The 23,521-nt window shown below is 41.1% G+C and overlaps 1 protein-coding gene across 1 annotated transcript; it reads left to right on the top strand.

The window, feature by feature from the left end:
* Positions 1-238: 238 nt before the first annotated feature.
* Positions 239-23,346, top strand: LOC117723895 (uncharacterized). Its single transcript, XM_076916376.1, has 4 exons — positions 239-348; positions 19,234-19,360; positions 19,822-19,917; positions 21,905-23,346. The coding sequence occupies exons 1-4, from the start codon at positions 343-345 to the stop codon at positions 23,344-23,346; spliced, it is 1,671 nt and encodes a 556-aa protein (XP_076772491.1). The 5' UTR covers positions 239-342.
* The last annotated feature ends 175 nt before the right edge of the window (positions 23,347-23,521 follow it).

Genomic DNA, 23,521 nt, shown 5'->3' with positions numbered 1-23,521 from the left:
ATCGTTTTAGCAGAGATAACATGAAAACGTGATAAACGTGATTACTGTGAAAAGCTCCACTCACAGGCTAACATCGTGTGCTGTGACCAAGGACTTTAAAGGAGCCCAAATTCCCCGCGCATGCCCGTGTGCAGCTGCTCACATTTAGGTTGTAATCCATTGACTGCAAAAACCATCTGTGGGTTCCTGGAAGTCCTTCGCACTGACTTGTGGGAAACGTAGTCCCAAACCTGTGACGTCATCGGAAAGGGCGGGCAGCATCAAACTTTCGTATCCTTGAAGCTTCGCGTCTCCTCAAATTTGTGCGGTTGTCCTGTTGAGCGCTGTATTTGGATCTCTGACATGGAGGTTGGTGCAGGGAACAGCGCAACCTTACAGATCTGAGGGACTGTGCAGGGCGGCCGGTCAGGCGCGGAGGAATCTTACTTGGGCTTGTTGTGAGACAGGGGAAGGAAGCTGCTGACCTGGACGTGCTGTGCTGACCTAGGCTGGGCCACCGCCCCTGGGCACGGGTTTGAACGGGAGAAGATTGGAAACAACAGGACGGCAAAGGCAGGCTGGGTCTGCTGCCTGCCTGTGCCTGAGATGCTGAAAGGAGCTCACTCATCTTTAATGGGAAAACGTGCCGTGCCTTGCTGACCCCTACTCAAGTGGGGTAGTCAGTTTCTCAGGACATATAGAACACGTGGATGTCTAGCGCCCCCTATACTTTATGTCCTGGATACTACTCCTGATTTGAGCTCAAACAGCTTCCTAAAGTTCTCAGATGAATTTGAGAATTGCTCTTTTCACCTTTTTTTTTTTTTTTTTTTGGTTTTCCGAGACAGGGTTTTTCTGTGTAGCCCTGTCCTGGAACTCACTCTGTAGACCAGGCTGGCCTCGAATTCAGAAATCCGCCTGCCTCTGCCTCCCAAGTGCTGGTACTAAAGGCGTGCGCCACCACTGCCCAGCTCACTAATTTATTTCTAAGCCTGTTTGTCATTTGTATATAGGAAGGCTACTGATTTATTTGAGTTAATTTTATATCTGGTCACTTTGCTGAAGTTATCAGCTGGAGAAGTTCTCTGGTAGAACTTTTGGGGTCGCTTATGTATACTATTATGTCATCTGCAAATAGTGATACCTTTATTTTTTCTTTGCCTATTTGTATCCCCTTGATGTCTTTTGTCTTATTGTTCTAGATAGCACTTCAAGTACTGTATTGAGTAGATACGGAGAGAGTGGCCATCCTTGTCCTGTCTTGTCCCTGCTTTTAGTAGGATTGCTTCAAGTATGTCTCCATTTAATTTCATATTGGCTGTTGGTTTGCAGTAAATTGCTTTTATTATGTTTAGGTATGGGTGTTGAATTCCTGATCTCTCCAATGCTTTAAACATGAAGGGGTGTTGTATTTTGTCAAATGTTTTTCTGCATCTAAGGAGATGATCATGTGATTTTTTTTTTCCTTTGAGTTTGTTTATTTAGTGGATTACATTAATGGATTTTTGTATATTGAACCATCTCTTCATCCCTGGGATGACACCTACTTGATCATTGTTAGTTGTTAGATGTCCTACCGCAGCTCAGAACAGACCACTCCAGACCACAGGGTTCCCAGGGGCGGGGGGAGGTTTATTTAGGAGATAGGGCAAAGGTAGGGGGAAGAAGAGGGAAGAAGAGAAGTAGAGTCGGGCCATGACCATGTGGAGAGAGAGGAAGAGAAGGGGGAGGGCGACAGAGAGGCTAGAGGCAAGAGAGTAAGAGTTTAAGAGAGTAAGAGAAAGAAGAGGCGGCAAGCAGCCCCATTTATAGTGGACCAGGCCTACCTGGCTGTTGCCAGGTAACTGTGGAGGTGGAGTTTAGACAGAATACTAACATTCCCCTGTTTTGGTTTAATTAAAAAGAAAAATTAGAAACAAAGCAAAGCAGGAATAGGGACGTTGTGATATCTGGCTACTTCCTGCTGACACTGGGGATGATGAGTCTCTAGGGGGAACCTAGAAGAATGGGTATGGGGGATGTTTGTCCGGTCTTAGGAGAGTTGGCTGTTTCCTGCTGTCCAGGGTCTATGGAGCCATCTGATGATAGGTCGGAAGGAACAGGTCCAGTAGAAGCAGCTGTGTGTGTGACAGGAGATGGAGCACCTGGAGGTTGCTTCTCTGGAGCTGTTCTGGGTGTGCCTGGACTTGACAAGATGTAGGAAATAAGATTGGGTACATTTGGGGGAAAGAAACTTTTTTCTAAGATGCACATTTGAAACCCAGAGGGAATCCCACCCTTTGGAACAGGTAGTAAGTTGGAACTTTAGGCAGATGTACTTATCTGGATGGCGTCTATTTGGTCCGTGAAAGGTAGATCTGAGTGGGTTTCCTGTAGCTTATAAGTTTACAAAAGAGATAACAGCATGAGTTAATAACATAAGTCTTTAAGATGAACCTTTGTTGGATCGTATAGTGGCATGTTTTATTAGAGGTAGGCGAGTTTATAGGAACTCAGATATTAGGACAGTGGTTTAGCAAGAAGAGGAAATATGAAGCACTTAATTGATAGCAGCTGAGTTTAGGTACTAAGGAAACAGATAATATCTGTGAAAGCCTAGCTGTCAATGTAGTCAGAAGTATGAGAAAGAGCAGACAATAACCTATCAGTTATATATTGTTTTTAAAAACGACAGAGTCCACTAGCCAATAGTTCCCATGGTCTCCATAGTCTCTTGTGCAAAGTCAGTTTGGCTTCCAAGCGCAGAAGACGCAGGGCTTTTTCTCTGTGGAATGGATACGTGTGACATGAGAAATGACTTACCTTGGTTTAGCCAAGTCATTTGACTCAGAGCATCCAGTTTAGTCCATTGCGTTTGTTAGTGACCGTATCATCACATACAATCCAGGCTGTATCATCTAGGTGTCCAAGTCTTCTGAAACCATCTTGGGTCAACTGTTAGAATCTTTGGGAATTCTGTCGGCCATAAACTTATATATACTATTAGCAGACTTCTGAGAAGATTGAGAACCATAAGGATTGGTTGTAACTGAATAGAATTTAATAGCAGTAGTAAAAATTTATTAAGACAGGATAAGAAAGAGTCTTAAGTAACTTTGGTAGGTTACGTAGGTAGAGAAAAGCACATTTTTTTTTTTTATTAGCAAAGAAACATTTGGCTAGAACCAGGATAAGAAAGCTGGCAACAGTGGCATATGATCAAATGGCTGGTGGGTTGGGGCTATGGGCCACAGGTCATGACCTGGGGTTGTGCTATGGGCCTGCAGCTGAGGGCATAGGTGCTGTGGGTCAGGTCCAATGTGAGGGCAGGGCGGGACTTCCTACTAGCAGTCAGAAGTCACTGCCCAGTGCCTCCAGTGGCTAGAGTCTGCAACGGGCAAGGAAAAGCGTGTCCCATAGTTCATGTTAGCTGTTTTTGTGGTGGAAGGCACCGCTAATACTCACTTTACTGGTCCCCGGCAGAGAGGGAGAGAGAGAGCCTCCCTCTAGTGCACTGACAGCCAAGCCCTTTGTGCGGGTGATTGTGCACGTGGGGAAACAAGTCTCAGAAAGGGTCCCTGGCAGAATGTAAGGAGTAGACCCAGAGCAGAGCTAAGGAACACAGAGGGGAAGGAAGCAAGCAGGGTCCTAAACCCGCTGCTTCAGGTGAACCAGCTGAACTAAATGGTCGCAGCTGGCCACAAATGACGGAGGAGCAGGGGAAGAGGCCTACATTAGCAGGAGGAGGACTGATCCTGGGGGAGACACACTTGGAACTAGAGTTTGAAGCCAGGGCGAGAGAGAGACAGAGAGAGACAGGCAGAGAGAGAGACAGAGAGAGACAGGCAGAGAGAGAGACAGAGAGAGAGCAGAGAAAGAAACTGTCTCAAGAGGAGAGGGGAAGTGTCTCACCCAAGGGGAGCTCTAGAATGAGGGTCAGGGAAGAAAAGGGTTAGCTGTGAGCTCAAGAAATCTTTCCTGGGACCATGAGGATGGTTACTCTGATCAGTGGTGGGTGGCTAAAATATACCTGGGGTGGTGAACAGGCAGAACACATGGAGGGATTAGAGCGGAGGTAGATGAATGCTTGGGTATAGGGAACCACTTTCCATTTACCAGACTCCTGTATGTATGTATGACGACCCTTTAAAATGACTGGGTCTAGCGTGCCATTAGGTGGCCATGTTAACCCATTATCTAGTGGATACCGAATCCAGACTTTATTGCAGAGATGTATCAGTTTGGAAGGCCTCAAATCAGGCATTAATTTTAGAGATTTGAGGTTTTTCAGGAGACAACCCAGTGGGGTGTCTGGGGGTGCAGCCAAAGACAATGTAGCACTCATTGGGTGACGGGGTGGGGCCTTACCGAGCTTTTTTTTTTTTTTTTTTTTTTTTTTTTTGGTTTTTCGAAACAGGGTTTCTCTGTGTAGCCCTGGCTGTCCTGGAACTCACTCTGTAGACCAGGCTGGCCTCAAACTCAGAAATGCGCCTGCCTCTGCCTCCCAAGTGCTGGGATTAAAGGTGTGCCCCACCACCGCTGGGCTTACCAAGCTATTCTTTTTTTTTTTTTTTAAATTTTATTTTATATTTTATTTACATTTAAGATGCCATCCCCTTTCCACATTTCCCCTCCCTAGAACACCCCTGTTCCATGCCCCCCCTTTCCGTTTTGCTTTTATACGATTTTTTAAAAATGTTAATCAAAGGATTCATAAGTTTGGTAATGCTCAATCAGAAGCATAACCCAATACCCAACCTAGATATAAAAACTGTCTTTGACTGGTGGAGACATGTGAACATCTGACTCCATGCCCCCTCTCTCTTTCTCTCTCTCATCACCTAACTTCTCCTCTTCTTCATCTTCTCTCCTTGTTCCATCTCTTCCTCTCAGTACTCCTTCCCACTTAGCTCCTCCTACATATCACTCTTCCTGTGAAAGTAAAACTTTTCTCTCAAAATACAATTAGAGCATACTTATTCCTAATTGTATCAGTGAGGTACAAGATAGTCCTAATACCCAGTCCATCATTTTGTTGACTAACCAGAACCTCTGTCATCTCTTCTAACTAAAACACTTACTTTTGATCCTGGCTTTTTTGGCTTTAGAATGAATGTCAGCTGAAAACCATCTGCTCAGATCTTTTCTCTCAAAGTAAATAGCCAGGATTGGTTATGAGACTATAGGTCTTCAACCCTATCAGAAATCCAGAATGACTGAGTTAACTGAAGTTATGGGAAGCACTAAACATAACTTCTAAAACTTAGCCAATTTATAGAGACTGCTGAACACCTGAAAAGCCCCTATACTACAGAACGTTGGAGCATCAAATCTTCAGCCTTCTGGCCCAGAATTACCAAGCTATTCTTATCGGTGTCCGATACAAAAGTTGGTAATAAATCAGGCAGCAGACTAGATATCAGGTCATCACGAGGCTATCTAGGGGCCTTGGTGAACTGGAGATCGCCAGAAAGCAGCTCAACCTGGTACCAGGATTTCCGGCAGCTGCAAGAGCTTGGGGGGAGTCACTCAGCAGCCAATGTCCTAAGTAGTAGTTCAGCTAGGAGGCCAGTCATATGGACTGGGGCAGTCAAATGCCAACACCTCTCAGCCCAGGGAAGGCTGGCCAGGCCTTATCTGGGCGTCCAGGGTCCCTCCCGAGAATTGGAATTGGAATCTCCTTACCAATCAATATGCTGGTGTGTGTTTGTGGGCTTATGCAGTCTGGTATCAGGAAAATGGAACCACGAGGTCTGTGTGGGCTTGTCTGGCTGCCTAGCCCATGTTTCGAAGTACCACGTGGTGGGCCATAGAGGGAGTTTCATGAGCCTGTGGCAGCAGGTGGGTATAGTTGATCTGTAGCAGGGGTGGAAATTCAGGTGGTTGGTGATGGCAGGTAGCGGCAAGGCTAGAGGCTGTGGCGGCAGCGGTAGAGGCAGTCCACGTGGCATCGGTCCTGCCCGGTTACAGCACCCAGCAGCATGGCAGTTCCCAACGCACCAGTGTTAGTTGTTGGCTGTCTGACTGCAGCAAACAGACCACTCCAGGCCACACGGTTCCAAGGGGGAGGGGAGGTTTATTCAGGAGATAGGGCAAAGGTGGGGGGAAGAAGATGGAAGAAGAGAAGTAGAGGCTGGCCATGACCATGTGGAGAGAGAAGAAGAGAAGGGTGAGGGGATAGAGAGGCAAGAGGGTAAGAGAGTAAGAGAGAGAGGAGGGGGCAAGCAGCCCCTTTTATAGTGGACCAGGCCTATCTGGCTGTTGCCAGGTAATTGTGAGGAGGAACATACCTGGCTGTTGCCAGGTAACTATGGAGGTGGAGTTTAGACAGAATGCTAACAATCATGGGGAGTGCTTTTAAGGTGTTCTTGGATTTGGTTTGCAAGAATTTTATTGAGTATTTTTGCATCAATATAAAAAAAAAAAAAAAAAAAAAGCGAAATTGGTCTGAAGTTCTCTTTTTTGGTTGGGTCCTTGTGTGGTTTAGGTATCAGAGTGGCTTCATAGAATGAATTATGTAATGTTCTTTCTGTTTCTATTTTAAGGAATAGTTTGAGGAATATTGGTATCAGGTCTTCTTTGAAGGTCTTGTAGAATTCTGCACTAAATCCAACTGGCCCTGGCTTCTGATTTAACTTTGCTATATGTCTAGAAAACCATCCATTTCATCTAGATTTTCCAGTTTTTGATGTGTTCTTGGATTTGGTTTGTGAGTATTTTATTGAGTATATCTGCATCAATATTCATAAAGAAAACTGGTTGAAGTGCTTTTTTTTTTTAATTGAGTCTATGTATGGTTTAGGTATCAGGATGACCACTGCTGGGTTTGACGCACGTAGCTGCAGGCTGGTAGGGACTTGGGATGCCTTACTCCAGGCTCCTCTGGCTTTTAAAGTTCTATATAGGAATGGGCTGTTATCCTAATAAATGTGTTCTTTGAATGGAGATTTCAGTATGCCATGAAGTTTTAATTTTTCTGATCTTGTCCAATTAATGTTAGGTATGTTTTTTTATATGATTATGGGTGTCTCTTTCTGTAGTTTAGGGAACCATTATTTTGTGCTTCTTGAAGATGATATTTATGTCATTGCCTGGTCCTTTTTCTCCCTCATCTATGCCTGTAATTTGAAGGTTTGGTCTTTTCACAGTGTCTAACATTTCTTGTGTGTTTCCTTCCCCCAGCTGTTTTTTCTTCATTTATATCATAGAATTAGCTTCTTTTATCTAGATGATCTACTTTATTCATACGTACTTAGATGCTATCTTCAGCTGATTTATTCTAGTGTAATTTTTTCTTTTACATTTTCTGTTAGGATTATTGGATCACTGCTGCTAGAGTCCTGTTCAGGATTTCTCTTTATGGAATTTCAGTTTCAAATCCTGGAACGTTTCATCATTTCCATTATTCTGGAGTTTTTGGTTTCTTAGGCATCACAGAAGCATTTATTCTCCTTATGATCATTGTCTTTAATGCTACTGAGATGCTTCTTCGTGCCTTTCTGAAACATTTTGTTGTCTTTGATGAAGTTTATGGTTGTCTTCTAAGGTCTGTGTCCTAGTGCTCATCTAAACAACGTGTAATGGCAAATATTTCTATCTTGTGTGATGGTGGGTACAAGCCAGCATCCTCTTTTCTATTGCTTATTTTGATATGCGATCTGACCATGTGGTTTTCAGGAGAAAATGCAGGCATGACAGAGTAGTCACCCTACCTGCAGCAAACTTACTTGTAGTTTGTTTGTTTTGTGTGTCTGACTTCATAGCAGCTTCTTTTATTCCTTCCAGTTATAAAAGTGCTCTATAGTCTTTTTTTAGACAGGGTTTCTCTGTGTAGCCCTGGCTGTCCTGGAACTCACTCTGTAGACCAGGCTGGCCTCAAACTCAGAAATCCGCCTGCCTCTGCCTCCCAAGTGCTGGGATTAAAGGCGTGTGCCACCACCACTGGGCGCTCTATAGTCTTTTAATGAAAATACATTAGTTTTCTTATAATCCTGGTTTGTTTTGGTTTTTTTGTGTGTGTGATTTTGGGGTCAATGTGATTGTATATGATCTTCTTTAATTTGAATGAACTTTAATTAAATCATAATCAGGGAATTGTAGTACACATGTTTAATTAGGCAAGACAGATTATTTTAAGAGACAGGGGGTCTCCCAAAACAGTTCTCTGGCTTGCAGCAGACAAATAAGGTTGGGGAAGGTCAGCTGTAGTCACATAGGAATCTTGTTTTTACCAGCAAATGGGATAGGACATTATTATTTCAGACATAAAAAGACAAGTGCCAGGCAGTGGTTTCGCACGCCTTTAATCCTAGGCACTTGGAAGGCAGAGGGAGGTGGATTTCTGAGTTCCAGGACAGCTTGGTCTACAGAGTGAGTTCCAGGACAGCCAGGACTACACAGAGAAACCTTGTCTCCAAAAAAAAAAAGAAAAGAAAAGAAAAAAAAATCAATCAAAAACGAAAAAATAAGACAAGTGCAACATATTGTGTAACTGATCTTCTTGTGCTGTAAGACTGACTGACCTATATCAGGAACACATCTGATTGACACATAGAACACATCACTGGAACTCCTCCACTCTGCTTGGTAGTAAAGTTAGATTGTTCTAAGATCACAATGACTTTGCCAACTTTCCCCTCTTTCAAGAGACAGATGTCTGAATGGTTAACCTCTGTCTACATTGGGAAACAGTTTGATGAAGGAGCATCTACAGGAGAGAAAGTTGGACTTTGTGTCTCATTCCCAAGCCCCTCATTCTGCCCCTATAAATGGTTGCAGCCTTGTTTCCTCACTGGTATTATACTCCTTACTCTCCCATGAGAGTGAGTCTGTCTTTCAGTGTGTGAGACAATAAATGCACAACTGTCTGTCAAGCATCAGACTCCTGTCTCTTCTGTCTTCTGGACCTTCATGCTGCCTCAGAAATCTAACCCAGTCAGTCACACATTGAATCTAAAGGATTGTGAGTCGAGTGAGAGATGTAATTTTTATCCTATTGTCCAGTAATCTCATGAAGAGGAAACTTGCAGGAATGTTGATCAACACTTATTTTTATCCCATTGTCCAGTCATTCATTCACATGAAGAGGAAACCTGCAGGAATGTTCTTATTCTTCATTTACATAAGATGCAGGAATCTTAGTGTACTGATGTTCCCCTATATTCAGGGAATTTGAGATCTCAAATGGCAAAGTATAGAATTGTAGCCGCCCGCGGCCACAAGTCAACTGGGTTCACCTGAAAGGGGGCTGGGAATGAAAAGGGGCGGAGGGCGAGAAGAGATGAAGCCAAGACAAAGTTCTCTGATCAAGGCTCAAAGCTTTAATGTTCAGCTCTCAATTTAAAGGGGAAGGCCCAACCCACAACCCCTCCTGGTTTCAGCTGGAGATGGGTGGGATAATCCATAATCAATTCTAGGTTACAGTCAGAGATGTCTCAAGGCAAGCCCAGGGGCAGTTCTGCTTCTGTGTTCTGTGCAGCCAAGGTGGGTAACTCCACCTAGATCTATCACTTGGTCTGGTGTGGTAAACAAGGTCTCTTGGGCCTGCTCAAGGCTTGGGGGGAAGGGCACAGTTCCCCCTTTTTTAGTTTATAAAAATGAGCAGTGCCAGCAGCTGGATGGGGTACACGATTCCATCCCATCTGGGGTACAGAGTGGCCGGGCTTGTTTAGAGAGAACTTGTGTGAAGGCAACCTATCTGCTTGAGACACAAGGTTCAAAAATTAACAGCAACATGATTATCTAAGCCATGTAGGAAATAAGGTTGAAAGTGGAAATGTTTTAGTATCTAATCCAACTGCTGGTTGACAGGGATCAGATACAAGGTCTATGACTACTCAGGCTGGTAGATTTCAACAAAAGCTGTCTGTTTACAATAGTTTATAGCCCTCTGTTTCAGTGTTTTTCATAGAGACCTGAAACTTTGTGTTAGCTGATTTTAGGCCTTCAGTGTATAAGCAGGGCTGTCCCTGATGTCTCCTCTCTTCTCCAAGTATAGAAGGACTGTGACGATTCTAATCTTGTCAAGGTGGGGATAGAGGCCTGACCTCCAGTAATTAAAGGGGACCTTGTAATGGCTCCAGTCCTCCTGTTGTTGTCCAGTGAGGCATGAGGGCCATACCTGTCCCAATGTCTTTTCCTGGAGAGGGGATACTATTGACATCAACCCCTATGCAGTCAGGCTTGTCCCTCAGGGAACCCAGGAACATATTTTTAACTTTTATTTATATTCCCTTGCAGTGCTTAGCCTTGCAGCCTTAGCAAGAATTCAGATCGCCAGACAGAGGGGGTTCTGGGTGGCCCCTCTCTGCTTGGTCTAGGGGCAGAAGTCCCCTCTTTTAGGTTGGGTGGAGATGAGACTTGGGAACACCATGGATAGAGTAACAACCTTATCTAGAGTCTCATGGTCCTCCATGGCTAACATATGATAATGTAGCTGACTAGATTTTTGTTATCAGATTCTTCGTCATCAGAATCATAATTATTAGGCTCAAGATCTGTGTCCACTTGACGGACCAATCTTTCAGGCAGCCATCGGGCTCCATTTTCTTTTTCTGAAAAATACAGACCGAGCCACGACCCCAAATTAAGACAGGGTCGAGACCATTCCAAGTATTAGTTAGGGGGTCTCTCCATTAGACCCTAGAAGTGACTGGATGCCAGTGGCGATCTGCTGCAGACTGACCTTTAACATCAGTTTGCAGAAAATTTAAAACAAATAACACAAAAGCAAGATGTGCTTTTGGTGACCTTGGAGGGTATAATTCTCTCCCCCCGCCCCTTTTGTTTAAAAAGCCAACCTTTTAGAGTTTTTGTAAAATCAGGGAAGAAGCACCAATAGCTGCTTTTCTCACACTCAAAGAGTTATAAAGATATTAAAGTTTCATAATCTCTTTTTCACAATTTTTTGTCCTTGAGGATAATAAGGAATCCTGGTAATAAAGTTGTCAACAAAACATCTCAAATGTTTGACTGTAGTCAAATAACTGTAATAGCCAGTTCCATTACCTATCTTAGTCTGGTATGGAACATCAAGCACAGGAAAATAATATAGGCAATAACTAATTATATTTTTAGTTGTTTCTCTTGTTAAAGTATTTGCAACTAGAAAGCCTAAAGTGTCAAGTCATGTGTACATATTTCAATTTTTTAAAATAAAAAATGAGTAACATCTTTGCCAAAATTGATAGTTTTTACAGTTTAACTTGCACACTTTTCAGAAATGTCAAATTATTGTCTCAAGCTATTACTATTTTGATGCTGTAAAGAATAAGATAGTATGGCCAATTATTTGCGAGGCCTATAATCTGCCTAGTATACAAATTTGCTCTGGCATTGTCCTGGGGTTCAGGCAATCCAATGAGCTTTTAAATGTTTTATAAAGTTAAGAAACAGTACATGTTTTTTAAATTAAGCTGTATTTTTATAAATAACTATAAAATTTGAGAATTAGCAATATCTAAAAAAGGAACAATTTTAAGCAATTATAAATCATGAACCATATACTGGCTATAAGTATATAAATTGAAAGCTTGATTTTCTAGCATTTTAAACAGTGGCTACAGCACATAATTTAATTATTTGTGCTCAAGTAGAGAAAACTCAAGAAAATAAACATACTGCCTTCTTAATAGATGAGGCATCTGTAAATACAGTAAATACAGCAAATATCTTTTCTATGAGCTGCATGCGTAGTAAATTTCAGGAAATATAAAAACATGCAGAGACAAACTGTAACAACTTATCTTTTGGATAGTGATCATCAAATTTGCTTAAAATGTTTGCCATATAATAGGCCAAATATCATTCTTTTTCAATAACCAATTTAATTGCTATTCAGAATAAGGAATAAACATTTTATCGAAAATGTTTTTAGGGTTCTATCTTACAATCTTGTATTAACAATAATAATTTTATAATAGGATGTTCAAACTTTACTTGTAGATGAAGAAGGATGAATCTACATTAATGGTTTCTTTTGCCAAAGGGCTTCTGTGGGCATATGAGTAATAATAACACAAACAGCCAACAATTTTTCATAGTCTATATAATTTATCTGTTGATAACTAACAGCTTACTCTACTTTCTGCAAAGCTATTTTTCTTTTAGTTAATTGTCGAGGGGAATTAGGACTTGTATCTCTTTTGAGAATATCAAACAGAGGTTCAAATCCTCTTATGGTAAGCTTAAGATGAGGTTTTAGCCAGATAATATCTCTTAACTTTTAAAAATCATTAAACACAAATCTAAAGCAAACCATTTCCTTTTTGCATGTATACCTGCAAGCCAGAAGAGGATGCTAGATCCCACCACAAATGGTTGTGAGCCACCATGTGATTGCTGGGAATTCAATTCTTATAGTTATGAGTCTAGCCTTTAATGGCTGAGCCATCTCTCTAGCCCCAACTATTTTTATTGGAATTTTCTGTGCCACAATCTGCTTGGGATATAACTGAGGTCTCAAATATTGAAAAGATATTGACTTTGAATCTTTTCTGGAGCAACTAGTACTCCAAAATTTTAAAGCTTGTTATATTAGAGCAAAGGCATGCAGAAAAACTCCTTTAGAGAGTTCAGCTAATAAAATCATCCAAGGAATAACATACACTAAACGATTCAAACTCTTAATTTCTTATATTAAAGTAAATATATATATTGTAAGGCAATTAATCATTTTGAGGCAAACCTTTCCAATGATATGAAAACCATGGATTCTCAATTACGAGCAAATTTACTGAATGCAAACCTAACACCTTTACATTTCTGGTAAAGGAATGGTATAAAAACAAACTTCTAGATCTATAATAATTATATACGTATTAACTGAAATGGCAGCTGGAGTAGGCAAGTCAGGCTGTAATGCCCCATTAGTTTTATAAATCTTAAGTTTGAACTTTGTTTTGGATTAATTCAATAACCAATCTTTTTTAGCTGAGTGAGAGTATCAGATGAATGCCAAGCTGAAGGCAATCTTCTAAATTGTTACATAACTGAAGATTAGGTCTCTTGCTAATAATAGACTGAACCCAATATATTTTAGAGGAACCAAAGCCGTCTTGTCCTTTCTCTTTCTTAACAATTTGGGAGAAAGCAGATGCAAAGGAACAAAAACAAGTTGAACAATTCTTTTTCCAACAGGTAGTTACAATGCCAAGGGGGAAGCAGCCATTATTTAAATTTCTCCGGCATAATCATTACAACTCTTGGCCCTGAAGACTGTTGTGAATGTCTTTGGGCCTGAGGCTGACCCCCTCCCCAAGGAACAAACTAGGCAATAAACAAATTCCAGAAAACACCCTTCAAGGGGCTGGTCAGGATGACAGAGGCCAAAAGAGTATTTGTCACACAAGCTTCTGCTGCACCCATTCTATATCAACTTAATTCAAATGTAAATGTTTTTAATCATGGCCTATATCCTGAGGCCTGGCCCAGAGATTATCTTTTCTGCACCAAGGACAAATTTCTGACATGTGACTGGATTATTTGCTTGTGCCTCTCTTTTTGGGACAGTCATTTTTTAAAATGACTTGAATCTCCACATTTAAAACATCTTTTATCTTTATGGTTCTGTGCAAGCATTGCTTGTACAGTGGTCCCTTGTACGGCAGCAGCCATGGACAGACCCTGATGATAAGAGGGCCCAATTTTAGTGCAAAGATGAATGTATCCATGTAAGTCTGTCTTTGCTTTGTGCAACAGGCTGCATTAGCATTCTCATAAGCCAAATGTGTAACAAAAGGAATTCCTGTTTGAGGATCTCCAAAAATTCTACCAGCTGCTTTCAGCAGCCTGTCCACGAATTTCTAGAATGGTTCCTCAGAACCCTGTTTAATACTGAATAAATTTCCACTAAGATCCCCTTTAATAGGTAATTGATTTCAATACAGCAGGCAGCCATTGCAATCTATGTATACACTCCTGCAGGCAGTTTAACCTGATTAGCATTACCTTCATATTAACCTTCTCGTAGAAGCATGTTAAGATCCCAATCTGCATTGCCTGCCTGGGCATTCATCATGGCAGTTTTCTTACTGGTATCACGCCATTTTGAGCTCCAAAGCAAGTAATCTACTGACAAAGTAGCCTTACATATAGTTTTCCAATATTTGAGCATTAAATTTGCTTCTACCCCAGTATCCAATAAAGCTTGCGTGAAGGGGTCAGTAGGCCCATATTGTGCCACAATTGTTTTTTAACTTTTATTTAACTCTACCTGCTCTAGCCTTTCTTCTATAAACATAAGCGAGTCAAAAAATCTCAAGCTCATGATTGAACTGCCTGTCAGCTGTAGCCAAAGGAATGTTGGCAGTTAACCACATTTTTAAGTTTCCTTTGCAATATTAGCATATAACCATAATTTTTGGAAACAAAACCAATTTTTAACAATGTAAGCAATCTATTTTCTCTAAAATCAACACCAAGTGGATTACTTTTAAGTTTGGCTGCCAGTTCTTATATATGAATGCATGATAGTGCAGCCTTTAATATCTCATCAAATAGACATTGCTTTTAAATCTTTTATACATCTGGTTTTTGAATGACTAACCCTGTGTTACCAGTTTTAAGCAAACTTTTTGTTACCAAAGTTGTAAATTTTTAATCAAACCCAATAACTTATAGGCCAATAATCTATAACCAAAATATGTAGGACATATTTACACTTTTAAAACCAATCAGAAACAACAATGAAGTTGCTACACATCTTATATATTTAGACCAAATTTTCTTGTCTATTCTAGCTGTAATTTCAAGAGAAAAGCATCTTATCACTGAGATTTTTCTAAGAAAGACAACTCTTCTTTATCATAGAAGCCAAAAAGCTGCTGGGCCTTTGTAAAGCAGCTTATGCTGACAATCAGTTCCTGGAAAGGTTTTTCCAGCTCAGCTTGACTCTAGCTACAGGTGTAGGGCAACTTATCAACCTTTGCTGTGTACAACTGGCTTTAAAACCAAGTTAAACTAGATCAAGGGTTGGATCAAGTAGTTTTAACAATCTTTTTTTGAACATGAAACATAGAACACCATTCATTCATTCAGACAATGAAACAAAAACAGACAATTGACACACGTGGACATTGGTGCACCAAGGACAAGACAATAAACAAAGAAAGCAGAACTAAGGATTTCTCCTGTGGAAGCCAGAGAGAAACTCAAGACATCTCCTGAATTTTCTCTTGTTCCTAGGAGAGCTCTGAAACAACCTTTTCATTCTTTTTTGCTGGCATAACCCAGAGAGAACAACTGCTTTTCAAAACCCGTTCTCTCTGATATTCAAGATCTAACGCTTTCTCTTTCTTTAGGAGATGTAGCCGTGGCTGTTGATATTTACTCCTTAGTGCCCTGCTTTCTTAGTTTTCCAATTTCTTCTAACCCTGCTCCTCTCGCCTGAAGCAGCTCTCACATGCTGCGGGCAAATGCCCGTTTAGAATTCTCCTGGCCCATAATTCACTGTCACCTCCTAGACAAAACAGGCATTGGGTGAACACCTATCTGACCTAGACTGTATCCCCTAAAACACACTTCCTGCAAACACGGCCTCCAAAAATTAACTAGCGCTAGTATCAATACTGTTTGCTACTTACCAAGTGGTGGGACACTCTCCTTCTTATTCCGTTTTCTGTGGAGCTCCACCTAAGACAGTTGGTCCCCCATTTTCAAGTCCCACATTGTGCACACCAATCTGTAGCTGCCCTCGGCCACAAGTCAACTGGGTTCACCTGAAAGGGGGCGGAGGGCGAGAAGAGATAAAGCCAAGACAAAGTTCTCTGATCAAGGCTCAAAGCTTTAATGTTCAGCTCTCAATTTAAAGGGGAAGGCTCAACCCACAACCCCTCCTGGTTTCAGCTGGAGATGGGTGGGATAATCCATAATCCATTCTAGGTCACAGTCAGAGATGTCTCAAGGCAAGCCCAGGGGCAGTTCTGCTTCTGTGTTCTGTGCAGCCAAGGTGGGTAACTCCACCTAGATTCTATCACTTGGTCTGGTGTGGTAAACAAGGTCTCTCAGGCCTGCTCAAGGCTTGGGGGGAAGGGCACATGGAATGGGTGGATCAGGGAAGGAAAATAAAGAAAAAAGCTTAAAGAAGACAAAAGCAATAGCTGGGAACAGGATGTCTTGTATAAACAGTTGACACAAAGGCAAGCAAGTTTATTAAAAAATACTGCATGCAATATTGTATTGGTAGATGAAAAATGGCCAAGTTCACTTGAGACCTAAATCATTCAGTGTAGGCAGTAAGAGCACAGGATACTTCAGAAACTGCTGCCTTAGGGAAGATAACTGCCGTCACAGAAGAAGTGTGGAATCCCCTGTACCTGCAACAATGGCTTCATGGCACTGTGTCCTCTGTCTGATTAGCCTGGCCATGTCCCCTACTGGATGAAGACAGAACTAAAGTTCCCATTGTCCTTTCATGGGGCCTTTGAGACAGTGTTGGTTTGGTATAAGCCACACAGTGACTGAACTTACTCATAAATTTTCTAATTACAATGTGGTTAGTATAATTTGATTCCATTTGTCTACAAATTCATTTCTTGTTCTACCCGCTGGGTTCTCAAACTCCTAAGCTTTGGTGCACTATCATTTGCATCTCTCTGTACTTGGTCAGAAACCTAGCCCTTGGGAAATGCATAGTACAATATATGTGGGTCTTCATTGTATTTGTCATTTGTGATTGTACATATTTGTGTTGAGAAATACTTGCACCATCACCTTGCCTCTGTAGTGTAAAGAATGTGTACTGTATTATAATACAGTGAGCCTTTCCTTTACCTCTAAACCATCATCTCCTGCCTCCAGGTCCCTGTCCTGTTTAAATTCCTGTCCCGACCTTCTTCAGTAATGAACTGTGCTGTCTATGTGTTGTGTACAGTTCTGTGCTGTCTGCATTTTGATGTTAATTTCTTCTCTCCTGGGAGGGGCTGCAGACAATGAGTGAGTCATGTATTCTGATAACTTCTTGTGAGCCATTCTCCTAGTGAAGAAAGGAGCCAATCACAGGGCTAGTAGGAGAGACTTCCAGGCTGGAAAGGGGAAGAGAGTTGGAAGAGAGGAGAGAGAGAGAGAGAGAGAGAGAGAGAGAGAGAGAGAGAGAGAGAGAGAGAGAGAGAGAGAGAGAGAGAGGTCATTTTGGATGGGGGTGGGGGTGGGTGGGTGGTGGTTGCTGTGAGCATATAGGTAAGATGTGGAGGTAGAGTTTCCTGGTATCATGATGGATTCACAAAGATCTTCCACAGGAAGATTAGATTTAATAAGGCTTACAAGATTAGGTTTTAGTTGCTGTGCCCAGAGTTTGAGTTACCATTGTTCCTAAACTCTGTGTGGTGTGTTTCTTATCGAAGCAACTCGACAGTTCAAAACAGAAAGGCAAAGCCTAGGTTTCTGTGATGTGCCCCTCAAAGGCCACAGGGGTTTGAATCACAGAAATGCCATGGTAAGTGACCCACCAATCGGATCTTAAGAGAGCTGGATGGTGATATTTTGGAGCCCTGGAAGTCCAGCAAGTGTACACTACAACATGGGAGCTTGGCTGGCAGCAACCATGGGAACCTGCTGGTCATGCTGTTGAAATACTGCCCTCTACAGCTGTGCTGTGGAAGTGTAAGCCCAATAAACCTTTTCCTCAGCAAGCTGATTTTTGGTCATGGAGTTTCATGGCAGGAATAGAAGCTCTAACTAAGGCATATGTGTGTTTGTATTTTGTTGCCATTCATGTCAGACAGTTGTGAGTGGCCATGAGGCCTCTAGGAATCAAACCCCATGTCCTTTGAAAGAGTACCCAGTGCTCTTAATTACTGAGCCATCTGTCTAGCCTCAACACACTGTGATAAGTTAACCTCATTCTCCATTTTATGGCTCTTTAAAGCATTATACCATAGGAGTTTCTAGGACCTTCTGTCATCCACTTCACTTAGAGATGAGTGCTGTGTTGCAAACAGTACCATATCAGGAGTATTTTAGGATTCTTCCTTACCTGTATCAGAAGTGTTTCCTGCTCTCCTCTCACTTAGGGTTGTAAGGCCCGACAGGTAGGGAGGAACTCCCTCCCTGCTCTTGAGAATTCAAGGCCACCCCAATAACTGCAAAGACACCGAACTTGATGTAACAGCAAAAGGTATATTTCAATCAACGCGTTGAGGTCGCACTTTCAGCCTGTCCTACGCAGAGGCAAGCAGTGAAGTATGACCCCTCACTTAGGGAAAAGATATAGTTTTTATAGTAAGAACCGCAACCCAGGGAAACGAGGGGGAAATATCAAATATTACTTAATTTGTCTTGTGGTTCGTTTTGTTCCTGGTATCCAGGATGCATGGGCACACTGAGAACTCCCAACTCAAACTCTCCTGGTATCCAGGGTGCACAAGAATGCTAACTTGAACTCTCAGCTCAAACCCTATTCAATTTATCTTATGGTCACTTTTTAGTTCCTGGTACCCATAGCACTTGGTCACGCTATCTTGAACTCCCAGCTCTGAACTCTATTTAATCTATCATTTATTTTGTCTTGTGGATAGCTAGTTTCCTAGGACCCAGAATGCAGAACAAGCTGATCTGCACTCTTGACTCCATCTGTGGAAGGTTTAAAAATTTGTAACCCTTTCAGGGTCACCTTTAAACTTATATGCAGAAGTGCATGATGCCTCTTTGTATTTATGTTATTACTGACAGTTACAGTCAGCATAATGTGTAAGCTAATTGTGGTTATGTCTATCACAGGATAGTTTCCAAATGAATGAGACCCAAACTATGATTCATTTATTTGTCTTTGCTCAGTTACTTAAGGATTACTCCAAATCAATTTCTCTAAAGCTAGACTGGCTGCTTCCCCAAATGTGCTGCCCAAATTTTTGCTGTTTGAGTCTTTCCTGAATTATTTCTGGTTCATCAGTCTCTCTGGGGCAAGGGTGTGGCATTTCACTTGGGCATTGCTGCTGATCCATCATGACTACTGGGGACCTGTCCTCACATTTTCCTTCCCCTCCCTATTTCTTTCTCCATGTTTTGGACCTTACTTGCAAACCCCAGTGCAGTCATTGAAGCCCTGCCTCCCTCTATCCTCCTCCATAATTGGAAGTTACTAGTTTCATTTGACTAATATTTTAAAGTGGGGAGCCAGTTTTACACAAAAATTGCTGGTGAAATACTGGGAATTGACTTGTCTTGGAGCAGCCAGATATTGGGGTACAGAATTAGCATTTGAATAAATGGAAGGATCACACCAACCTCACACAATGATATCACATATTTACTCTTTTAATTTAATTTTATTTTTTTCAGGATATGCTGTCATTCAGGGATGTGGTCATTTATTTCTCTGCAGAGGAGTGCAAATACCTGGGCCCTGCTCAGTGGAAACTGTACAGGGATGTGATGTTGGAGAATTACAACAACCTTGTGTTCTTGGGTAAGGATGCCTTCCATGATAAATTTTTAATTAATTGTAAGTATGAATGTTGCTCCCTTCGTACAGTATCTCATGGGAATTTCTACATTTGTCAATGGGGTCCACAGGGTTACTCTTAAGGAAAATTTAAATTATTCCTATAGCTTTGCGCTATCTCTTCTTGGGTTCATACCACCTTGTAAATGTATCATTAGTCTTAGAATATAAGTGATACACCCTAAAGAGAACAACACACACTTCAGTTGTAAAAGTTCTCCTTGTAACCAAGGGTGTGAGGCTCAGGACCTGCAATTTCCAAGTTCCTCCTCAGCATTCTGATGTGGCCATCAGAAAACTCATAAGAACTGGTCCTTTATTCTCCTTTATTGTGTCTTCTCATTCCTGATACACACAGACCTTGAGAGACATTTTATTTCCCACGTGACCACAGTAACGTCGTCTTTCCATTTTTCCACAAACAGGCCTTGCTTCCTCTAAGCCACATCTGGTCACATTTCTGGAGCAAAGACAAGAGCCTTCAGATGTGAAGAGTCAAGCGGCCATCACTAAGTGCTCAGGTATGTCAGAAGGAGGGTGTCAGAGAACAGAGTGGGAAATGCTAAGATCTAACATAAATGCATTGACACACAATATTCTGGTATAAATCATCTTTTTTAAAAAGTAAAGTAATTTTATTTGTTTTCTTTTGTTTTGTTGTTGTTGTTGTTGGGTTTTTTGTTTGTTTTGTTAGTTAGTTTGTTTGTTTTAACTTACTCTTTTCACTTCTGGCTCACTGCTCCCTTCCTCGTCACCCTTCTCACAGTTCTTTCTTTGTCTGACATCCTCTTCTGCTGTAATCGGATGGGCACCTCCCTGGGTATCCCTGCTCCCTCCCCAGCCCCCAACAACACTGACACGTCAACACTCTCTAATGCTAGGTGCTTTCTCTCCGTCTGAGTCCAGTCATGGCGGCCAAGCTTGTAGGATACATTCCATTTACAGGTAACAGCTGTTGGGATAGCCTAATTTCCAATTGTTCAGGACCCACATAATGATCAAACTGCACCTCTACTACATATGAGAGGGTAGGCCAAGGTCCAGCTCATACATGTGATTTGTTTGTTGGTTCAGACACACAGCACCAGGGATCTAGGTTAGTTGACCCTGTTGATCTTCCTGTGGAGTTCCAATCCCCTTTGGGTCCCGCAATCTTTCCTCCTCTTCTTCATTAGGAGTCCCCACGCTCCATCCACTGTTTGGCTCTGAGTGTCTGTATCTGAGTCAACTGCTGGGTGAGCCTTTCAGAAGACCACATGTTCATTCGCTTTTAAAAATTCACTTTTCTGTCAAAGCAGGATAAAAATCTAACATTTATAATGCTTTGAGTGTCGTTAGCTTTGCTCTCTTCTACCCTGAGATTAACTTGTGTTTCCTAGGCTAAGTGTTTGATCGCCAAAGCTCTGTCATTTCTACGTACTCTAACTTGGGTATATATTTTTTCATACAATATATGTACATATGTGTTTAAAAGTGATGAGTTATCTCGACTAGGTCCCAAATAAATGAGACAGAGACTATATGATTTATTTAATATGCTTTATAATACAGTTACTGGGACATTAATAATTGAGTCTAATCCTCTAAAGTAATCTTTCTAGCTCCAAGAAAAAGTCCCCATGATACTTGGATTTTACTACTGGTCTGGCTCTCTGAGCTTCAGGGGACTTCACATGATATACGTCTAGAACCCTTTCTTATAGTAAACATCCCCTCTCTGTTCTTCCCTGGGGTAGCAGAAGTCCAGCATATTCTCTCTTCTGCCCACAGCCATTGGCTGATCAGCTTATATTGACAAGTTAGAAAGTAAATGAGGAACAATGTTTATACAAACTTAAGATGGGAGATTCTAAGAATTAGCACTACAATGCCATTTCTGGTTGGCACAAACATATGGGGGCAAAAAAATCAAGCATTTGACTAATACACGGTCAATCTTCACAAAATGCACAAAACCATTATGCCTAAAGATGTACATAAAACCTTTTTTCTTATATCTTTATTAAATGTTACTAAAGAAAGTCATATTCAGTCTCCTTTAAAATTTGTGAAACAAAACTCTATACTTACAGTATGGATATTATATATATATATAATATATAAATATTTTTTATTCAGGTGTTTTCAAAATTAGACTAATTTATACTTTGTTTTTAAGTACTCATGACATTTCAGTATCTCTTTAAGGACTTGATTTGCATTTGCATAATGCCATTATGAGTTTCTTAGTGGATATTATGCTTTCATACATGTTTGCTTTGTTTAATATTCTATTCCATCCTTTTATGTTGCCATGGTCTCCTTACTTCAAGGAAGTCTACATGATTTTCACTTTTTCTGTGTTTTAAATAATACTTAACTAAATACAGATATAGAAAATTGAACGTAGCTTCTCATTAATTCAGACAAATTTAAGTATGAGTAAATGTAGGTTTTTAAAAAGCTTTCAGTATAAATAATATAGATTTTTGCTCTGTTTTCATTCATCTCTCAACTGTTACTCACCAGGAGGAAAATGCTATACTTGCAAAGAATGTGGCAATGTCTTGGAGGGGAAAGAAGCATTTCAAAATCATCAGATAATTCATTTTGGAGTGAAGCCCTGTGAGTGTGAAGAGTGTGGCAAGTCCTTCCACTTTCCATCATTACTTTCTGAACACAAAAGAATTCATACAGGAGAAAACCCCTACAAGTGTGAAGTATGTGCCAAAGCCTTCAAATGTCCATCAAGACTTTCTGACCATAAGAAAATTCATACAGGAGACACACTGTACAAGTGTGAAGTATGTGGCAAGGCCTTCGAATATCCATCAAAACTTTCCGACCATAAAAGAATTCATACAGGAGACACACCATACAAGTGTGAAGTATGTGGCAAGGCCTTCCATTTTCCATCCTTACTTTCTAAACACAAGGTAATTCATACAGAACACAATCTCTATGAGTGTAAAGTATGTGGCAAAGCCTTCAAATATCCATCAAGACTTTCTTACCATATGAATATTCATACAGGAGAGAAACCATACAAGTGTAAGGAATGTGGGAAGGCCTTCCACTCTCCACCATCACTTTGTCAACATATGAGAATCCATACAGGAGTGTTACCCTACAAGTGTGATGTATGTGGCAAGGCTTTCCACTTTTCATTTTTACTTTCAAAACACAAGATAACTCATACAGACCAAAAACCCCACAAGTGTGAAGTATGTGGCAAGGCCTTCGAATATCCATCAAGACTTTCCGACCATAAGAGAATTCATACAGGAGACACACCGTACAAGTGTGAAGTGTGTGGCAAGGCCTTCAATTATCCATCCTTACTTTCTAAACACAAGATAATTCATAGAGAAGATAATCCCTATGAGTGTGAAGTGTGTGGCAAACCCTTCAAATATCTATCAAGACTTTCAAACCATATGAATATTCATACAGAAGAGAAACCATACAAGTGTAAGGAATGTGTGAAGGCCTTCCACTCTCCATCATTACTTTTTCAACATGAGAGAATGCATGCAGGAGTGTTACCCTATAAGTGTGATGTATGTGGGAAGGCCTTCTGTTTCCCATCATTACTATCAAAACACAAGATAACTCATACAGACCAAAAACCCTACAAGTGTGAAGACTGTGGCAAAGCCTTTGAATATCCATCAAGACTTTCGGACCATAAGAGAATTCATACAGGAGACACACCATACAAGTGTGAAGTATGTGGCAAGGCTTTCAATTATCCATCCATACTTTCTAAACACATGAGAATTCATAGACAAGAGAATCACTATGAGTGTGAAGTATGTGGCAAAGCCTTCAAATATCCATCAAGGCTTTCTTACCATAAGACTATTCATACAAAAGAGAAACCATACAAGTGTAAGGAATGTGCGAAGGCCTTCCGCTCTCCAACATTACTTTGTCAACATGAGAGAATGCATGCAGGAGAGAAACCTTAAGATTGTGATGTATGTGGCAAGGCCTTCCTCTTTCCATGTTTACTTTAAAAACACAAGATAAGTCATACAGACCAAAAACCCTAACATTTCCTCCATTCTCAATCATCACTTCATGAACACAAGATAATGCATACAGGAGTGAAACCCTACAAGTGTGAAATATGTGACAAGACCT

This window comes from Arvicanthis niloticus, chromosome 19, assembly GCF_011762505.2.
Source record: "Arvicanthis niloticus isolate mArvNil1 chromosome 19, mArvNil1.pat.X, whole genome shotgun sequence".
Lineage (NCBI taxonomy): Eukaryota > Metazoa > Chordata > Mammalia > Rodentia > Muridae > Arvicanthis > Arvicanthis niloticus.
Note: the sequence above shows the minus strand (reverse complement) of the source record. Positions and strands in the feature narration are given on the sequence as shown.

Excerpts from the sequence above, each read along its gene's own strand:
- LOC117723895 (XM_076916376.1), top strand. Across the intron at positions 19,361-19,821 it reads CAACAACCTTGTGTTCTTGG|GCCTTGCTTCCTCTAAGCCA; the intron begins GTAAGGATGCCT and ends TTCCACAAACAG. Across the intron at positions 19,918-21,904 it reads GGCCATCACTAAGTGCTCAG|GAGGAAAATGCTATACTTGC; the intron begins GTATGTCAGAAG and ends GTTACTCACCAG.